Source organism: Podarcis erhardii (genome assembly GCF_964252035.2).
Source record: "Podarcis erhardii genome assembly, chromosome: 2".
NCBI lineage: Eukaryota > Metazoa > Chordata > Lepidosauria > Squamata > Lacertidae > Podarcis > Podarcis erhardii.
In genome coordinates, this window is record NC_138498.1 from 83463277 (window position 1) to 83483216 (window position 19940).

Below are 19940 nucleotides of genomic sequence, written 5' to 3' on the forward strand. Positions count from 1 at the left end.
CCTAATTTGAACAGTAGCAGAAGGGCAATGAGCCTATTTCACTCACATTAAAACTGAATTGGCATTGAATTAATCGTAACAATTCTGACACCTGTCACCATACAGTTTTACAAAACAGGCATGGCTTATTCCAAGGCAAACTGAGAGGACATAATATAGTTCCTTCTTTCAAATACTGGTGGGTAATAGTATTTTCACAAACAGCAGCTGCAATACTAGATGTGTGGCAGAATGAAAACTGTAGTTCCAGGTGCCAGACACTTATCTGAGGTACTAAGACTACATTTCAGCTTTTGTGACATTTGTGACTTGAGTTATATTGATTTAAACACAACCCATCTGACTTTTCTGTTGTGGTCACATATCTTTCCTAAGTAGGTACAAGTCTTAGAAGTTAAAAGTGTATAACACACAATAAAGTGTAGTCAGTAATGAATACGCTATGCTCATGCTAAAAGTATTTGCCTCAGTCCCAAATACTAAACGTGGTAATTACACGGAAGGATATGAGAACAAAAAAGGAAAGAAGTGGGCTAAAATATATAATTAACACTTTGAAAACAGAGCTGCTTGGAGACAGTACAGACCAAGGACCTAAATATATACAGGCAATATAAGATGTGAAGCCTGCCCTTTTTTATGACAGGAAATTATTAAACAGACAATTTTCTGTAATAATTATTTAATACATATTTAAACTATTAGAGCAGATAAGTTGCATAATAGGAAAAAAGTAGAACTACTAATTCCCCCAATATTTGATATGCTAGTAATACAACGTATGCTTTTAATTCTTCCTTGTGCCTATTTTGATTGGGCCGCAATCCTAAACCACCTTCGTTTTGAAGTAAATCACATTGAATTCAATGTGAATTACTTCTAGGTCAGCATGGTTACAGTTAGAATGTTAGCTTAAGTGCACAATGCAGGTGTATGATTTCTTCTTTTCAGGAAACTACAGAAAACTTCTTTAAGTTTCAATTCTGTGTTGTTTCTATCCAGGTTTTATTTCATTTTATTTAATAGCAGAAAGCAGCAGGACTTGTTTCAATACTGAAACAAGTTTTCATCAAGTTGTTGTTGCAAAAACATCAGTCTTCTACATTAACACAGCACTGCATATGAGAAGCCAATATAGGGAAATATCAAGCGTTAGCTATGCATTATGCACATGCTTAAAAAATTCCCATTAATTGCATCAATGTACAATGTGATCCTGGGTTATTTTCCGGCTATCAAGCCAGTTCAGATAAAACAGGAAGCTTTGGCTTAACACAAGCCAGGATCTTTGCAGCAATGTGCAATATGAGGGAGGAAAAATGTTAAGGAGCAGCTTGCTGCAGAAATACCCTCAAGAAAGTCTTAAGTGCATGCGTGCACAATTGGCCCCTTTGGGGTCTATTTACTTATTAATATCATCATTGTCATCATCATACTTAATTACAGATCACCTTTCAGGTTACAAATCCTCCCAGATATTGTCTTGGATCTAATACTACACATCTGACACTAATGTAATACAATTTGTGTGAATGAGGAATACCCCTAATCCCCAGAGCAACAATAATGACAGTGGAGGCGGTTGGGGGTGTTCGGGTTATGGGTAATTTGCATGCTGGGACCTCCTGTGTCTGTAATTAAAAGAAAAACTAAAGATACAGCTGCATGGAAAATTCATCTCAATACTAAATTATATGTGCCATAGTTTGAACAGAAACAGAAAATAAAATTGAGAAACAGGCTCAATTTAAGGTGTCCAACATTAAATAACACTCCACTTGTATAACACACATGAGGGAAAGATGGGTAGAACTGACAGTGACATTGCTGTCTCTGCTAACTCCATGTATACATCTAAAGGAATTTCCTCAGGGAATCATTAAATGCCTGTTTTCTTCAAAGCTTACAGAAGCAGGACTGACCCTAACATTAGGCAGAGTGAGATCACTGCAAGCTGCAGACGTTGGCAGGAGGTGGAGGGCAATGCCAAGGAGCTGGAAGACTGTGCTGTGTAAGCCAGGGAGCATATACTCCACCCTCTCTAGCCTGCTGCTTTCAGCAACAGTAGTGGATATTGTCTCATCACCAGTCAGCTTCAAATTCTTCCTCACCTCAGGCAGCAAAATTATTATTAGTAGTACAGTATTAGTATTATTTTCTTTGCCCTTCACTCTAAGGTCCCCCTATTAAATATTTAAAACTATTAAAATATCAAATAGTTTTAATTTAATATTTTTAAAAAAGTAAAACAGTTTTAAACAACTCACAATCACAAAAGTAAGGGGGTCCTCAAGGGGACACCTCAAGTGTCAGAAGCTATGGTAAACAGGCTTAAGGTTCACCTAGTGTACTGTTCCTGTTCTGGTGGGCATAGCCTGTGAGTAAGCCTTAGAAGCCCAAGAAGGCTAGGCCTCACACACAGGACTTCTAAGCTATGGTAGAGGAAGGGAACCATGTAAAGGGTCGGGAACAAGAAACCACTCTCAGCCCAAAACATAATCAGGGGCACCAACCGAAGGTGATCAGTACCTGATGAAATGTCCAGGGATGAGTACCTGATGAGATCTGATCTACGCAAAGTAAGTCAAGGAGACCCATGTCAGGAAGTGAGAGACATGCAATGTCCCCAGCAACACATCAAGGAGGCCCACAGAAGGGGCTGACATAGCCTGTCCTCCCAGGTCATACTCAAATTCAGCTGCCACTGTCTTTGTTTATTTGACTACAATGTTGTGATGACATACTTGCCAACTGCACTGGAAAAACCAGGATATCCTGGCAAATGAAACAGAAAAGATTGCTAGCTATGTTAATTTTTATGTACTTCTGCTATTGTAAGACTTCAAAGTTACCTTTTTGGTTCTTAATCCTTCTATGAAGTAGTGAGCTAATGAGTTAGCAAAGATTGCCAAATGCTAGCTTTGTCTGTGGCTGATATATTGTGGACACCTGTGATCTTGGAGTGACTGGAACATGTCTAGGGTAAAACGCTCTCCAGAAGTTTTTGGCCAATTCCATTTACATTTTTTAGCTGACCATCCGAACAGTTAAAAAAGACATTTGAGAAAACACAAGTAACTCTGAACAACCCTTCAAGAAAATGTATTTATAGTTTTTAAGCAAATCATTTCAAAGAGAATTACATCATTGTACAGATTTCATTTAGCAGCATTTATCTTTTAATTCTCAAAAGGAATTCTAGCTAGACATTTTATTTTGTCAACTGCTAATGAACCACTGATTTGGTTTGAGTACAGTCCTAATGGGAGCGTACACAATTCTAAAATACAAATTAGGACGATTAAATACTTAAAAAGCAATGTATAGGTTTGCCAATTAGAATTAGAATTTCAAACATTCATGAACTGCTTGCTTCGCAGCTAGCTTGGTTTCTTTGCATTTGCTACAAACCTACTTTGACAAACTTTGCTAAATCTTAAAATATGTTCAGATAGAAAAACTTTAAGAGTTCCCTTTAGTTCTGCACCAGAATGTTGTTTCATATCCACCAACATGCAAATGGGCTCCTGAACATATCATGTTGGCCACAAAAACCGCAACACATTAAACCACACCAATTCAATGGAGGCCAGGCTCAAGACATGTTTTGACTTTCTCCAAAAACTCAGAATGGCTCTTTTATTGACGCATAGCTACAATATATGTGATTTATGTCCCCTTTCAATCTGCTCTCTTCAGGCATATTCTCTAAGCTGGGTCTCTGCTTTCTTCATTATATCCTTCCATTGGTTAAATGAACAGACCAAAAGCTGACAGGCACAAGATTTAAGGAGTCTTAAATATGCCATTTTAAATACTGTCCTCCAAACACATTGGAGTCTATTAGACCTCCCCAGTGAATGCTTCCAAGGATATTTTAGCATTTTGCAGTTATTACAGTGTTTTCTGTATATGATGCAGGAGCTAAAAACAGAATTTCATTTAATCTGAATAAATTTAAATAGTGAGTTTTGGCACAAGCACTTTTTTAGCCCCTTATGCTAATAAGGCTTCAATTTGCATAGTTCAGTCCTAAGCATGTTCTCATGTGTGTAATTAGAATTCCAGGCTAGGTACACTTTTCCTTAAAGCAAATCCAACTGAATCAAATGGAATCTCCTTCCAAGTAAGCATGCTTAGGATCTGGCTGTTAAGGCTTTTACTTCCTTTGCAGCTTCCCTCAACTGCTAAACAATTTCAGCAGTAGCATTAACAACACCTGAAGCATGGAATGGCTTCGCTGCTATATCCACTCACTTTTCACTGCCTGCTGCCCTACAACTTGCAACAATGTCCAACGGGCAATAGACAGAAGTGACTTGGGTTACAATCCCTGCACATGCACAGTTGTGAAGCCAAAGGCCAGTCCTTATTTCTCAGCCTAACCTACCTGAAAGGTTTGTAGCTAGGATGAAATGGGGATAAGGTAGCCCATGTATGCTGTCCTGAGTTCCTTTGAGGAAGGACAAATTAAAAATATGGGGCAGGATGCAATGTCATGCTATTAAGATAGTTTCTTCAATGCAAGCATTTCTGCTTCCCAGGTGGAACAATCTCCCTACTCTTCCCCTCACATGCTGTTCTGGGTTTTTCCCCAATGCCATAGAGTGGATGTGGGGAAGTATTGGGGGTGCACAGCAGGAGGACAAGGGAATAGGGAGAAAGCCCCATTCTGCTAGCGGGAGTCTTTACACTAGCTACTGTTAGCACACCGGTTTAATTGAATCCAGCCCATGATAGATACATAAAGTGATGTATCCTACAAGGTCATGCCATTAGTGTAATGACTTCTGCCTGTACAACAGGAAGCTCCCTCTCTGTGGACAATTGTCTTCCTCCTGTATATATCCATCATTGGGGCCTGGCAACATTACTTTCCTTCCTTGCATAATAAAAGTTCTTAGCCATTTCAGGAAGAGTTTAACCTTCAACATTCTTTGAAAATGTCACATGGAAACATTGCCGAGCCAATTAGTCTTCACCTGAAGAAGGAAGGTTGAGGAGTCAATCAAATTGTTTAGAATGCTTTATCGTTATCTATGTCTGAAGCAAACCTGGATATATTTGAGTTTTGGCAATTCAATCTCAGTATGTGTCTGTGATACATTACACATTCTGATGCAATCAGTGCCCTTGGCATTAATCCAATCCCAACAGAGCTCTATGAGACAATTTGTTATATTGGGTTAATCCACAAAGTTTAATAGCATTGACTATCTGAATCGTAGGACTATTTAAAATATATATATATTTCATACTATATCCGATAAACATAAGAAGCAAAACATAATACAGAAAGCATACAATAGAAAGCAGTGTTGTCTTCTAAGGCTGATAAGACAACATACAGTCAGAGCCTCTTACCTTTATAGTTTGAACAGGATTTCTCTGCACCCTACACTCCCACTTGTTTTCTGTCAGTAAGGGTCATAACACCCAGTATATGGACAGAGGGCAGGTCATTCTGGAGGATAATGTTTGGGTGAGGATAGAACAAAGTGATCTGTTTTTCACCAATTCACTCTCTGTTTCTCCATATAAACTGCCATATTTCAGCATAGCTATTTCTTCTGGTCTATAGTTTCCCTGTGCTTACTACATAATTATTTAAGGCTAGTGTAGATTTGGAAAAGTTTCAGAAAAAGGCAACCAAAATGATCAAGGGTGTGGAGTGACTGTCCTGTGAGGAAAAGCTACATTTTGGGGGTTTTTTGTTTAGACTTTCTTCTATGGTCAGCTATCTCGATTACAATAGGGTTGTTGTTTCTAAATGCACAAAAATAAGGGCATTAGAGGGGGGGAATCCAGAATATTTTGTCATCCTAAATGCCTTCAGGGTTAGAAGGACTACTTTTCCTAGTTATAACTTCTCTTCACTGTGATTTGAAGCATAATCCCATACATGTCTTCTCAGGAGTTAATGTCATTAATGAACATTAATCCAAGGAAAGAGATTATAGGTTTGCAGTCTGAAAGCCTCTATTTTCTTCCAAATAAAGATACACCATTCCATTTCAATAGTAATTCCCACAATTTAACATCAGAGATACAGTCAAACCTCGGTTCCTGAATGCCTCTGTTTTGGAATGTTTCGGCTCCTGAACGCCAAAAACCTGGAAATAACTGCTCCGGTTGTCAAATAATTTTAGGAAGCCAAACAGTTTCCAAGCTGCATTTTTCACACACACACCCTTGACTTTGCAGCCAGTCCATTGATCCTCGGTTTTTGAACTTTTTGGAAGCCGAACGATCTTCCAGAATGGATTGAGTTCGAAAACCAAGGTTCCACTGTATTGAAATTCACCAATATTATCCAAACCCATTGAAATATCTCTGTAAAGTAGTATCCAACCAGACTAGAGCATGGGTTTTGGCCACATTTTTTTAATTAAGCAGGCTTTGATCCAGTCATAGGCTAGATAGGGAGGTCTGCTTGGCAACCCCTTGTACACTGGCTTGAGTTCCATGATATAAATATCCCAAGGTGAGATATAAATGTACTAATGAATTTAAAAGGCATACAATATAACTCTTTACTATACACACAACCCAGCTGTTATAAGCTTTACAAAGAACTGACTGGGAAACATCCCAATCTAGCTGATTTGTAAGGCATTTATATATTTAGAAATGGCTTGATTTGAGCCTCTTCCCCTTATTACAAAAAAATGGTGGTCTGTCTTTTTTCTTGCCTAGCATATAACTAGAAAGTATAATGAAATGAACATATAGATCACAGGAAAATACATGATTCTTTTTTGCTACAGACTCTTGGTAACATTTCTTGAGGTGCATCAGCAACAAACATGATTCATAAAAATAATCCAATACATTCAAATAGAACAAAATCATATTAAAATTGAAACCAATAAAAGTGTTCTGAAACCTATTTACATGTTAATAGTTGTCACTATTTGTGTCTCTTAATACGTTCCAAAGAAATGTTGTATGAAGTGAAGATGCTACGTTATTTCTGTGAAAAGCAATTGTAATTTGTTTCAGCAAAGGCCAAGCAGGGGCATTGATCAATTTGTTTCATTCAGCACAACAGTGTTTGCAAGAGTAGCACTCTAGACCATGGACCTAATTAGGCCCACCAGGCCATTTTGACCATGCTATGCCCTCTTGCCAGTCACCTGGCATCATATAAGATGTCAGGTGTGAACAGGTAAAAGGTAGCTTGGGTGGGGCAAAATGGGCTGCTGAAGCACCTTCAATCAGTTGATCAACAAGGTTTCAGAAGTACTGCACACATGGCTTCTGAAATGCCAATGATCAACTGAGCTGGGCTGATGAAGCACCAAAAATCAGCTGATTGCTTGCACTTCAAACTGCAAGCCCTTTGCAAATACCTGTAGGCAGTGCCTTGAAGTCTCGATGGCCAGCTGATAGATGGGGCTTCCAAGCATGGCGTAGGGCTCTTTGCAAGGGCACAATCACCTGATAGTTGGGGCTTCAAAGTGCCACATCACCAGTCAAATGTTGTCTATTGGGAGTACGAGACATGGCCTGTCAGCTGGATGTGGTTCCCCACCCCTGCCCTATAGGGTCAAATAAGAGGAACTAAAGGAGTACACTCTAAGAAATATCGGGGACAGATCAAATCCCCTGGTGACCCTAAAGTGAACCTTTTCCCTTTATCTGTTGATAGCCCCATCCTTGTGCTGTATTATTGGTCATGCTATAGCAGACATAGGCAAACTTGGCCCTCCAGCTGTTTTGGGACTACAACTCCCATGATCCCTAGCTAACAAGACCAGTGGTCAAGGATTATGGGAATTGTAGTCCCAAAACATCTGGAGGGCCGAGGTTTGCTTCTGCCTGTGCTATAGCAAAGCAGAATGTTGGAAAATGACTTTTAAAATCCATCTGTATTTGCCCCCAAGCAAGAGGTGCAGAAAGAGAAAAGAGGGAAGTTATCTGACATAAGTTGAACATATCTCTATTACCTAGAAAATAAAGAGAATAGTGTTCGAGTCCATGCCACTCAGCTGTGGCTACAGAGAATCCAGAAATCAATTTCTAAAAGTAAGAGAAAGGTGTTGATGGACCTACTGGGCTTACAACGTTTGGGTACAATGTCTCCTATCCAGCTGACTGACCTGAGGCACATGTGCATCATGACTGGAACCCAGGTACTTGGCACCATTGTCTGTGATGAAGTCAGCATCACAAATGGATGATATGTTCATGCTCTGGGGCTGTTTCCTATGTCTATAGACCTGTGGGAAGAAGCTGTAATGATTAGGCGCATGAGGTCAGAACTATAGGAAGATCAGGGAAGGGAAGAAGCAACAGTTTTGCATCCTGTTGCTTAAGGGGTAGAAAGCTACACCATACAATGCATGATTCAAGGAAAAGAATCATAACATTGATATGTTTGGAGGGATCCAATACAATGCTTACATGGCATGCTCATCTATGAATGATTGAATTCTGAACGACAAGCTGGTTACTTGCAAAGGTTTGGGTGAGACTGGTATGACTGGCATGGCTAGGGTTGTTTTCCTACTTTGCAAGTAACAGTAACAAAAATCAAGACTGATACTGTCACACAGTGGAAAACATCCAATAAAGGCTCATTCTAAAGCATCTCTTTTTCTCATCTACTTTCCCCAGGGTTTCTACAGGAGAAAAGGGTTTGACAATGCATTCCTACTACACACAACACAGCTTTAGCATCTAGGTTATCTGATTATGCTTCTCTTTCCTTAATGCATGGACCTAACCATTAGAAACTTAATAGTGACATAAAAAGATTGCCCCAGCTAAAATAGTTTACCGTAGCCTGTTGGTTGTTGTATATGCATATTTAAACATGCATTCATTCATTGCATTTTTTAATTATTATTTCACCTTTATTTCAAGGCGTTCAGCCCCACCAACCATGAAAGGTCGCCCCACCAACCATGAAAGATAGGTAAGTTTGAGAGATGGTGGCTGGCGCAAGGTAACCCAGTGAGCTCCTTGCCTGAGTGGTGATTTGAATTTGATCCAACTAATATGTTCCAACCACGACCCCACACTGTATTATAGGATATATTCTATGGCAATTTTTCCTTATCAGTAAAAAGGAATGCAATTTAATAATTATTTTCAGATAAAACATAGATTTAGAACATACAACCTAGCATTCCTACAATTTGCACTTCAGAACAGAAGCAAATTATAGTTCAGTTTCTGCTGAGATCCATTTGTAACTTCCAGATAACCTTGCAGAAAGCTAACAAGCAACTATAACACAGCATCTGAATAAGGAGGTACAGTAGAGATGGGTTTTAATATTTTATTTTATTCCTTTAAAATGAGATTCTAGCACTCATTTCATGATAAAAGTGGCATGGGTGCCAGCACAAAATGGCTGCCATGTGCAGCAAATAGAAGAAGAGGTGACGATACTCCATAGCAGTAAGTACCATCCCAAAAGAAGCACTGAATACAACAATATACAAAATGGGAACTAAACATAAAGTGTTAGTAGGATTCAAGAGAAGGAACATATCTCAGTATGATGCTTTCTGCTGTTGTGTAATCAGTTAAGTGGTAGCCTCGATGGAAAAAGGGAAACAGGACATGACCGAAGAACATATTGAACAAGCTGAACCGACATGCAACTGAAGACTAAACACCAATAAAATAGTAGTAAGGCAATATGTATCCTTATCCTACCTTTCTTTCCAGCTGTCACAGGCAGGCTTGGTTTAAAGACTTAGTTTCATGTTAGAAGAAAGCAGGGAAAATAATTGCAAATCCCCATAAAGAATGATAAGGGAAAAAAGTGTTTTCCAACCTGTTGTTTTAACTGATGGACTAATCTGTCTTTTTCTCTTTTCAAAGCCATCACTTCTTCTTGAGTTTTCTTTTTCTTTGAAGCAGACAGTTCAAGCAAGGCAATATTTGCATCCTTTTCACTGATGGCAGCAAGGAGTGCTTCCTGTCTGATAAGATTAAAAAATAATAATGAAAACGCTTGGAAAACATATGGTTTTTTAATTGAATATTTTAGTGCCTCTGAAGCAAAAGAGGCAACATTAATATATTAGGCATCATGAATGCATGTCTTATTCTGCATACAATGTACCCACCCAAATTTTCTAGGTTCAATTCTATGTGCTGCTTATGATCAATTTTGAACCTGTTTGATTCAGGCAACAGCCCAGACTTCAATGACTGCAACATAAATCTAAGGAACTCAAAGTCCAAATATTGCTAATTTTCATAGTGTGTTTAGAACTGCACACTGCAAAGAGTGCAACAATTAAATTGCAGAAAGGTTTGTTTCAGTTTATTACTTGGAATGTGAAGACAGTAAAGGATATTGGGGTGTCTAAAAGAGTTCCAAAATCTCATGTGTCAAGCTTTTTTTGTTCAATCTGACCAATCATCAACTCAAATATCTAAACATGATGGAACCTAATAATTTTAACTCCTGATGATACAACATTTTAGCATATGATGGTACCATACGTCTTCTCTATATAAAAGCCAAAATTAAACTGTCATATGTACAGTATTCAGGCAAATAATAATAATAATAATAATAATAATAATAATAATAATAATAATTATTATTATTATTATTATTATAATTATTAGCCTTGTTCCATGACATTCCACAGTGGCTTGGATGAAACTGATAGAAACAAATTGAAACAAGATATTTAGAGCAGTTGGGGGATCAGGATAACACTGAAACTGGGGACTTCATCATACAGAAATGACTAAACCCACCCATGGCGGGTGATCCTATTGGTCTTCAGACTGGTCTGTCAGGACCCAAAACCAAGTCACAGCCTGATCTAAGGTGGGTCACGACAGCAGTACTACAAATAGATGGTTAAAAAGAAAAAAAATAAGAAATGGGTACCTAAAATCATGTTCAAGTTAAAGATGAGCCTCAGGACTAAGAAGGCTGAAAACTATCATGATATTATAGTGTCAGTTCAAAAGCAGTTTATGTCTCCTCATCCAGTTAGCTACCACTATCAGGTCCTGCTGGTCCTGGGATATATATTTTAAAGTGGATATAACTACATGTCAGAAGAATGCTGCTTACAATACCAAGCTTGTATGAGATTATGTCTCCAGAATGGACCCCAAAGATTGGGCTAACATATCTGTTCTTGTGAAAAAGTTAATAGAACATTATTGAAACCACCGTACAGTATAACCCTAGATCCCTACAGGATCAGTTTTGCACATTTTTATGTCTTCTCTCAATAACGAAGTTAGTGCCTATATTTTGTAAAACTAATAATAAAGAATGCACATATTTTCATCATAAATATATAATCTGCTTTTGATACATTCTAGAACTTCTGTGCATGTGAAATATTTCATAATTAAGTGGGCACAAAGCATAAGAGAAAAATATTGATGGGAGTATGAGGGAAATTAGGGCAATGTCACAGATTCTCGTTACAGAACAGCAAAGTGGTTAGTTTACATAGAAATATACACAGGCTACCCAGCAAACCCATATTGCCTGGACCACTCAGTTTGTTTCTTTAATAGTGATTAGTGGTGGAGTCCTGTGCAGGTCTCTGGGGGCCTTTGTACACAAGTATCAGTGGGCTCTTTGTCCCCTCCCTTTCTTCCTCAAACCACATCCCTTCTCCCTATTGGCTTCACCCCTTTAAAGTAAAATAAATATTGTGTGGCTTATTACCCTTCCACAGTGGAAAGGGTAACTTCTCTCGGATTTAACCTTCCACCTGAATTCAAAACGAATACACTCCCAGTCCTTCTCATGCCCTCGTCTCCTCTTAATTCTGCTCACAAATAAATCAACTCCACTTGAGGGAAAATAACAAAATTGTCACATTTTCTGAGCCTATCAACTCTCGGTAGAAGGAGCCCACATGCTCATTTGAACAGTGAAATAGGAGGCAAAGGAGAAAACCCCTTAAAAGAAAATTAATATTCAACACACAGTGATGGAATCTCTTTAGCATTGTAAACTATTAAGCAGAAAATTAGGCAGAAGCATTATACAGGAGATGGCTGATCTGGAAGACATATATATTAAACATTCCATGTAGCAAAAGTATCCCTCAAATGATGTTTATTATCCTGGGATAGCAGCAGTGAAACAGAACTCTTCAGTGGGGCAAAAGAGCATAAAGGAACTCTATCTATCTCAATTCCCCGTCATAGAAGAGGAAGGAAAACTTCAATCAAACCGAAGCAAGCACCATTTGGGGATATGTTTCCAATGGGCAGGTAGGGGCTTCCCGCTCTGGGATAATCAAAAAGGCATCACCTTCTGAGTGTGTTAGACCAGGCATAGGCAAACTCGGCCCTCCAGATGTTTTGGGACTACAACTCCCATCATCCCTGACCACTGGTCCTGTTTGCTAGGGATGATGGGAGTTGTAGTCCCAAAACATCTGGAGCACCGAGTTTGCCTATGCCTGTGTTAGACCCTCAAGTGGTACAGGGTTGAAGGGAATGGCTGGGCTGATGTAGACTGGGTGCTTCAAATCTGCTACAGATGGTCAGATGAAGGTGATCATCAGGACAAGGGTGCTTGGGAGAGTGACTTGGAGAAGCGCAAGTTGTCACTGATCAATGAGCCCAAAAACCAACATGGCTGCCCCTCAGGCACTAATTTGATACTGAAAGAGAATGTGAATGCACATATGCATACATTCTAAATTCATTTAGTACACATATAAGAAATACGGTATGTGAAGAAGTGTGCTTCTGTGTAAGAACAAGCACATACATGTGTGTTCAAGAGATCCACAGTCTAAACAATGTCAAAAAGAGTAAATTTTAATTTGTAGAAGTGGAATGAAGAAAACACACACACAAAAATGGTTTTAGCTACACTAAAAAAAACACCCTGTTAAGAATTAAACACTAGCAAATGCTCTCTTTTGATTGCTGTTTAACAGTTTAACCATTTTAAGAAGTCTCCTAGAAATCTTTTTTTTTTTTAATTGCCTTGCCACGTCACAGTCTATTTAAAAGGGAATAATGTAAACACTTCTGTTTTACTCCCACACCTACATTAGTCAGAGAACAATATTCTCAGCTTTATTAATAGGAACTGTCCATAACTGTTAGAAAAGTAGATAAATGAAGTGATATAAAATTATGATTTCATAAGTTAACAAATACGAAAGCAAAAGCAACCAGTACTGTAATTCTTACATCCATTATTATGGAATGCATTTTGTGTAAGGACACAAAAATGCAATTAAAACACTGTAATTGAAAATGTTTGAACTAACAATATACTCCCCACTCTTCATGTTCCAATCATAACTGAATGGAAAAGAAACCGCTCAATCAACTTGTCTCTATAATTGTTGTTTTCTTTCCCTTCTGACCCCAAGTATTCAACTTTAAGTTCAGTAGGAGGTAATGTCAGAGAGACAGTGATGAGAGATCCTATTTGAAACAACTTCTTTCTTTCACCCGAAAAAGGAAAAAAAAGTTATGTTCAAACATGCTATTAATCCACAATGGTTGCACATGTACCTTTAAGGAAATACACAAAGGAACATTATCTACAGTTAAAATGTTTAATCCATGCAGCCGTACCTGAATTAGTGGCTGGCATTTATAATTTGCGTAAGAGCCTAATACGTAATAACTTCACAGATGGCAGTTCAAAATTCTAGATTTATGTGAAGAAGTTGACCATTATGAGCTGCAGGCTGCATTCAGGTGTGGGGTGCATTGTGCTAGCTTTTGTGGTCATAGTGCTACACTTCTGTTCCAATTTCCAATGTTATTTTTACACAGCAGTACCTGTTGCAGTATGGAACTGTGGCTTTATTTGTCGACATACTGCCATGTTAAGCTAAATTGCATTAGCACCAGTGGGGATGGTGTGATTTGTAAAAGAAACACACATGTTTCCATTCCTCCCCCATTCCACACATGCATCCTTCAGTTCCCTCATGATTAAAAGTGCAGGCTTTTAAATAGGCAATAGAACGTGAAATATACTGGGAGAGCATTCAGCGACTGACAGAGTTAAATGTGTTTTTTAAAAAAGTGAGTTGAATGTTTAAAACCTTATTCCATGGCAGTGCGAACCAAAGTAGGTATGATATTAACTGCATGATTGCAAGTAATTTGTCTTCTTTTATAAACTTAAATAGCAGCTGGAATTGAGACTGTGGCAAATGGGGAAGTGGTTAACCCTTTCCTCTCAAATCATGGCCCCCATGAAAACTGTCCTGAAAACCTCAAACCACCTTTAGAGGGCAGCATCAATGGACCCTTCCATTCAGAACCTAATAGCAATTTCAGGGTTGGGAAGATTTTCATCAGGACCACAACGCCCATTGAGCCACTGAGAAAAAACATACACACCCTTGTATATTTTCCTTGCAGAAAGAAAAGAGGTTTGTGGGGTGAGCAGAAAAATAACACAAGATGAAAGGCCGAAACACTTCTTCATCTGCCAGTCTTTATTCCAGATCGCCGACTGCCACATATGCTAAGTGGCACACAAATTGTTGAAATAAATAAATCAAAACAGAAGCATTACATGCAACTGTGTGTCACATGTAATTTGACCTGAATGAAAGTAGTACTAGATCTTTATACTTCAAGAAATGTCCAATCAACTGACCCATATACACCTGACAAATTTGCTCTTCAAATTCTGTCCCCTATGCATGCACACCAATTCCTGGGGGCCAAGGCTCAATGTTATTTTTTTTTAAGAGGGCCGTGGGCCCCCATTGTTTAGGGAAACACAGAGCTGGGTGCGGAGTGACATCAGGATATTGTATAACATTATGTACGTCAGGACGTCATGTCAGCCCCTCCTCAATGTTTTTTAGAAGATGGCGCCTCTGCCCCTATGTGATCATCAAATCATTCACACAAAGTAACCAGACAGACACTGAAGACTATAATTGAAAATGGTTGTGTTCTGCTTTAGGTTCATATGAATCCAGATAAGAACACTTTATTTATTTATTTATTTATTTATTTATTTATTTATTTATTTATTCATTCATTCATTCATTCATTGTTGTGTATGGCAATCATGAAAGCACTTGAATTTTGCGCTTAACTGTATATTGCAAGCACTTTTCATAAAACATTTTAAATCTCAGTATCTCTGTTTAAATTTAAAACTTCAGAACCAAACCCTTCCCTGTGTGGACAGCCATTTTGCATTTTGTAGAGATGCAATATAAGTTTAACTGCTTCAACCTAGTGGATGCTAAACAAAAAAATTAACAACACAAAGGATCAGAAGTACTAGAGGGTGAATCCAATTGCATGTGAATACAAAGGTTTTGTTTGTGTGGAACATAGCTCTGCTCAAAGTCCAGCTAAGCCAAACAGGATGAACCAATACTATAGGCAATTTGTCATTGTCAAGCTCCTTGTCTTTCACCACTGTATTTTGTATGCATAAAGGACCAAGATAAAAGTTGTTTGTAGAAAGAATGGTTTGATCCCTTGAGCATAGTATTCAACCCATTTTGAAGCTCACTTAAATTTATAAGCCTTGTGTGGAAAATTATTGTTGTTTTTCTAACCAAGATTTTTAAAATAACTCAAAATCAAAGTGTAAGAATCTTCAAAATATATTATTGTAGAATGCAAGCCTAATATTGATGTTCCATAAAGCTTTGAGTTACATAAATGACAGGATTATCCTTGTGAACAAACCAAATACTGACTACCTTTGTCCAGAAACTAAATTACTTTCCAGGATGGAAATGTCAAACAGACCACAACAAAAGAAAGCCAAGGACTATATAGATGAGGAATAGGTAAGGTGTCTTCACTTCTTCCCTTTAACTCCAGAATGACTTCTTTCTGTTGAACTCAGGGCCTTTTATAGTGATATAGTTGCTGGGGGGGTTTCAGATTTTTTGGGTGTGCCACCACATGACATTGTCATTATTCAGCTACTACAGATGACAGATTTTAAGACAAAACTTTTATTTTGTCCATAATCAAAAGACAAGGAACTAATAAAGCCATGCTGTAATTATAAAATAAATGACAACATAATATTCAGTATTTTAAGAACCTATTAAGAATTGTCAAAGAGAAGAAAAACTTGTTCTGATTCAGAAAAATGTCAGTCATAATCTAACAGTGCTGTTGTCTGAAGAAGTAGAGAGCTATAGGCAGAAACTCCACATCACGCTTTTCAGAAACTTATGTTAATTATTTACGATATGATATGATATGATATGATATGATATGATATTTAAAGCACATCACGGTTCAAATTTCCTGATAATATGCTGTACAGATTTCCTAATTATTCATCAGAACTTGCTTTGCTGAGCTGCAGCATGAAAGCTTTTCCAAGCCAGCATGAAAGTTCTCAGTCAGCGCAGGTGGTATCAGATGCCCCACCCTATAATTTTGGTCCTGCCAGGATGAGTGGGCAGGGTGTGCCTAATACCTTGCTATGAAGCATTTTGGTCACTATATTCTAGGCCAGGGAGGAAATCGCCTGCAGACAAAATGAGGGGTGTCTGGAGGTTTCACCTACCTCACAGCAACTGTCACAACGTGTTGGTGGGAAAGTATCAAGGTACCCAGGTAAATGGGTCCAGGGAAAGGTTTCTGCCTGAATGCCACAGAACTTCCCAAATGGCCTCCTAGAAGGATTGCCCAGATTTCATTCAGGTCGTAGGGTGATCCTTAAATCCAGGATTGACTCTGAAGGCTCAATCAACCAGCAGACGGGCAAGTTGATTCAGAATCCACATGCAGTGCCTATGCCAAAGTCTACTTGCATCTGCAATTAATAAAATTGTGGCCATTTTGATCCCAAAACGCTGTCTTGTCTTCATTTCTACCTATCACATCCCTCGGGTTTACTGAGCCCAGGTGCACAAAAAGCCCTTAAAGCCAAACAACTGGCCAGATTTGAAATACCTTCGTGTCTCAGAGTGATGAGGTACTAATATAGGTGCTACTGAAACAAAATCACTATCAAGTGTACTTCTTGGCCTAACTGTCCTAGTTTAATTTAAAAGATAAATAGTGTCAAAAAGGCAACAGATCTGAAGGAAGAACATTGCTGGGAGGTGAGGAAAATATGGAACAGATCCAAGTTATTTCAAGAATCAAGGAGAGGAGGAGTTCAGACAACAGTCCACAAATATTTCCTTAATTAGTACTTTAAAGATAGGCATGAAAAGAGTCAGATACCAGATCCATGTTGACTAATTATGACTTCCTTGTTAAAGGAGTGGCTGCAGGCATTTCCAGGAGCATGCAAGTCATATGATTCAAATTTGAGTAGGGCAGCTTACTCATTGATCTTCTTTGGTGGGTAAATGTTTCCCAAATTTGTTACAGACTAAGAAAGCAGCTTTTACAAAAGGCAGATGTAAAGATTTTGGGGGGAAGGGGGGTGTTGATCACAAACCAAGATGAGTGATTAGAATGGTGCTAGTTTCAAGTAGACCAAAATAGGCACAAGGAAATGGGTCTTCCTGAACTGTAACTGTGAAAAATATGCTATGCTTGCACAGTAGACTAAGCCCATCTATTAATACTTTCTACTGGCTAATTTGATTGCGTAGTCGAGTACAAAGACAACAAGAAACTATTTATGATGCTCTTACGGATACTATCAATAGACATAACAATTAGTTGTTTCAGTTAGAAACTACATATGCTTAACCTTCCTGTCCATAGTATCAGGAAGAAATATAAAGGAAACTTGCAAAGGCTGCATGAATCAGAAATATTTTTGTGTCTGAAAATTCATGGAATTCTGTCCCTTCCCCCCCCCCATCTGAATTTTGCTCTTACCTATTCAGAGTGCTGAAAAAGATTGCAGTCATAACTTAAGACTGAAGATGCAATAAAAATAAAATCGCTTTTTTTAAAGAAAAAGGTTCCACATTTGGGAGCTGAAACTAAAAGGTATGCATGGAATGAATTTGCAATCAATCATAAAATATTATTTACTGTATGCCTCAGCACGAAAAGAGAAGACATTCGCCACACAGAGTGGCTGGGGCAACCAGTCACACGGGCAGGGTATAAGTAATAAATTGTTATTATTATTCAGTTTACAATTACAGTGGTGCCTCACAAGACGAAATTAATCCGTTCCGTGAGGCTCTTCGTATAGCGGTTTTTTCGTCTTGCGAAGCAAGCCCATTGCCAGCTTAGCGGATTAGCGCTATTAGCGGTTTAGCGGCTTTTAGTGGATCAGCTGTTAAGCGGCTTATCAGTGGATCAGCTGATAAGCGGCTTAACGGCTTAGGAAAAGGGGGGGAAAGGGGGGGAAAACCCACAGGAACTCGCAAGACATTTTCGTCTTGCGAAGCAAGCCCATAGGGAAATTCGTTTTGCGAAGCGCCTCCAAAACGGAAAACCCTTTCGTCTAGCGGGTTTTCCGTCTTGCGAGGCGTTCGTCTTGCGGGGCACCACTGTATTGAAACAATAAACCTAATAAACATCGCCAAATACTGGATTAAACTGAAATCACCAAAATTGTATTTTGCAAAAGAGTTTAGCCCACTAAACCAATAAAACCATCCATGTCGTGGTGGGGGAATCCTGGCAGATTTGAGACTTGTTTATCATGGAGAGTCTTCTTAGTATTGAGTGGTGAGCAGGTGAGCAGAGAGTTTCTGTCTTAAATGACGCAGCAATAGCCCAAAGGAAAGAGTGATGATAAGAACAGCACCTATAGATTCAAGGGCTGCTTTCACAATTATGTGTAGAGCTTTAATGAGTGATAAATTGCTTTACTGTTTTTGTCTGGTTTTCTTGTCAAACATGCAAGCAAATCCTATGGATACAAAGTTCATATGTTCATAATTCAGATCCAATATACCTGAAACCCACATTTTCTAGGTATGCCAACCCTATAACAACAGCCTTCAGAACTGTAGCAATGAATGTATAACTTTCATATCACACTACAACTCAGTTTATGAATGACCCCATTGTTCTCCATACAAATTGATAATACAGCATGTAAGGAAAGTGGGGGACTGCTGCTGGGGGTAAATAAAGACAAATTAAAGTTCAAATGTACATAGGTTCTCTTGCAGCTGAAGGAATGGACCAGTTCCAGCCTTGAGTTATGGCTACCTCTAATTCTGAAGTTTAATATGCTTTCTTGACTTAGATAAGATTATCTGAAATGGACTGGATGACCACCAGGGCACCTTCCAACTCTACAATTTTATGATTCTAACCTGTTTGTAAATGTACTGTGCCGACATGGGCTGGAAAATGTTAGCCACCTGCACTGAATATGGAGACAGGTGTGAATGAAGCAAAAACTTATAAACTGAGCTACAGCTGAACCTGGAATCACATGACCAATCTTCAAGGCTGGTTATATGAATAGCCTAGGAATATAACCAAGAGTAGTTGTTTTTTTGGCGTCCTTATGGCAAAAGTAATGGAGGAGACAAGATATTTCTCCCTAAGTTGAGCAGACAACCTTTAAAACACTCCAATGTTCCCAAAATAAAACAAGGGGTGTTCCAAAAACATCTAAGCTTAATGGAAGAAACTGGAACGAATTCTAGCAACAGCACAAAGGTGATTGTGAACAAACAGAGCATGTGCAAAAATGCAATATTAACAAAAATAAGGCAGGCTGACTCATACACGGGTAAAGAACTGGAAAGAGGATCAATAGAAAGTGTATTAGAAAAGGATATGAAATATGGAGTCTGTAGTGATAACTAAAATATCCAAGGCTGAACACTTACTGTGGGATAGCTTAGCCTCCTGCAGCACTTTGCCAATTGGTAAGGCAAATCTTACTGCATATCAAATGCCAATGTCTGATGAAATACGTCAGAGAATTGTTGCCTATAGCCATCCGTGTATATTTGCAAAAATTTAGAGGAAGTACCTTAGAACGTAAGTGAGAAGTGGGGTCCTTTTCTCAAATGAATAATCAAGTTTATCTAATTAATTTATATCTTGCCCTTCATCACAAGGTCTCAAGGCAG

The 19940-nt window shown here is 38.5% G+C and overlaps 1 protein-coding gene across 13 annotated transcripts in view; it reads right to left on the reverse strand.

Moving 5' to 3' along the window:
- The window catches only part of ERC2 (ELKS/RAB6-interacting/CAST family member 2), a 539768-nt gene that overhangs the window by 154689 nt on the left and 365139 nt on the right, over positions 1–19940 (reverse strand). For all 13 annotated transcript variants that reach the window (XR_014153136.1, XR_014153137.1, XM_081848843.1 and 10 more), the window contains one exon: positions 9791–9938. Coding sequence is in view for 11 of the 13 variants with exons in the window: in XM_081848843.1 (XP_081704969.1) it covers positions 9791–9938 (148 nt within the window). In the remaining 2 variants the exon portion in view is untranslated. The remainder of the gene's footprint in view (positions 1–9790; positions 9939–19940) is intronic.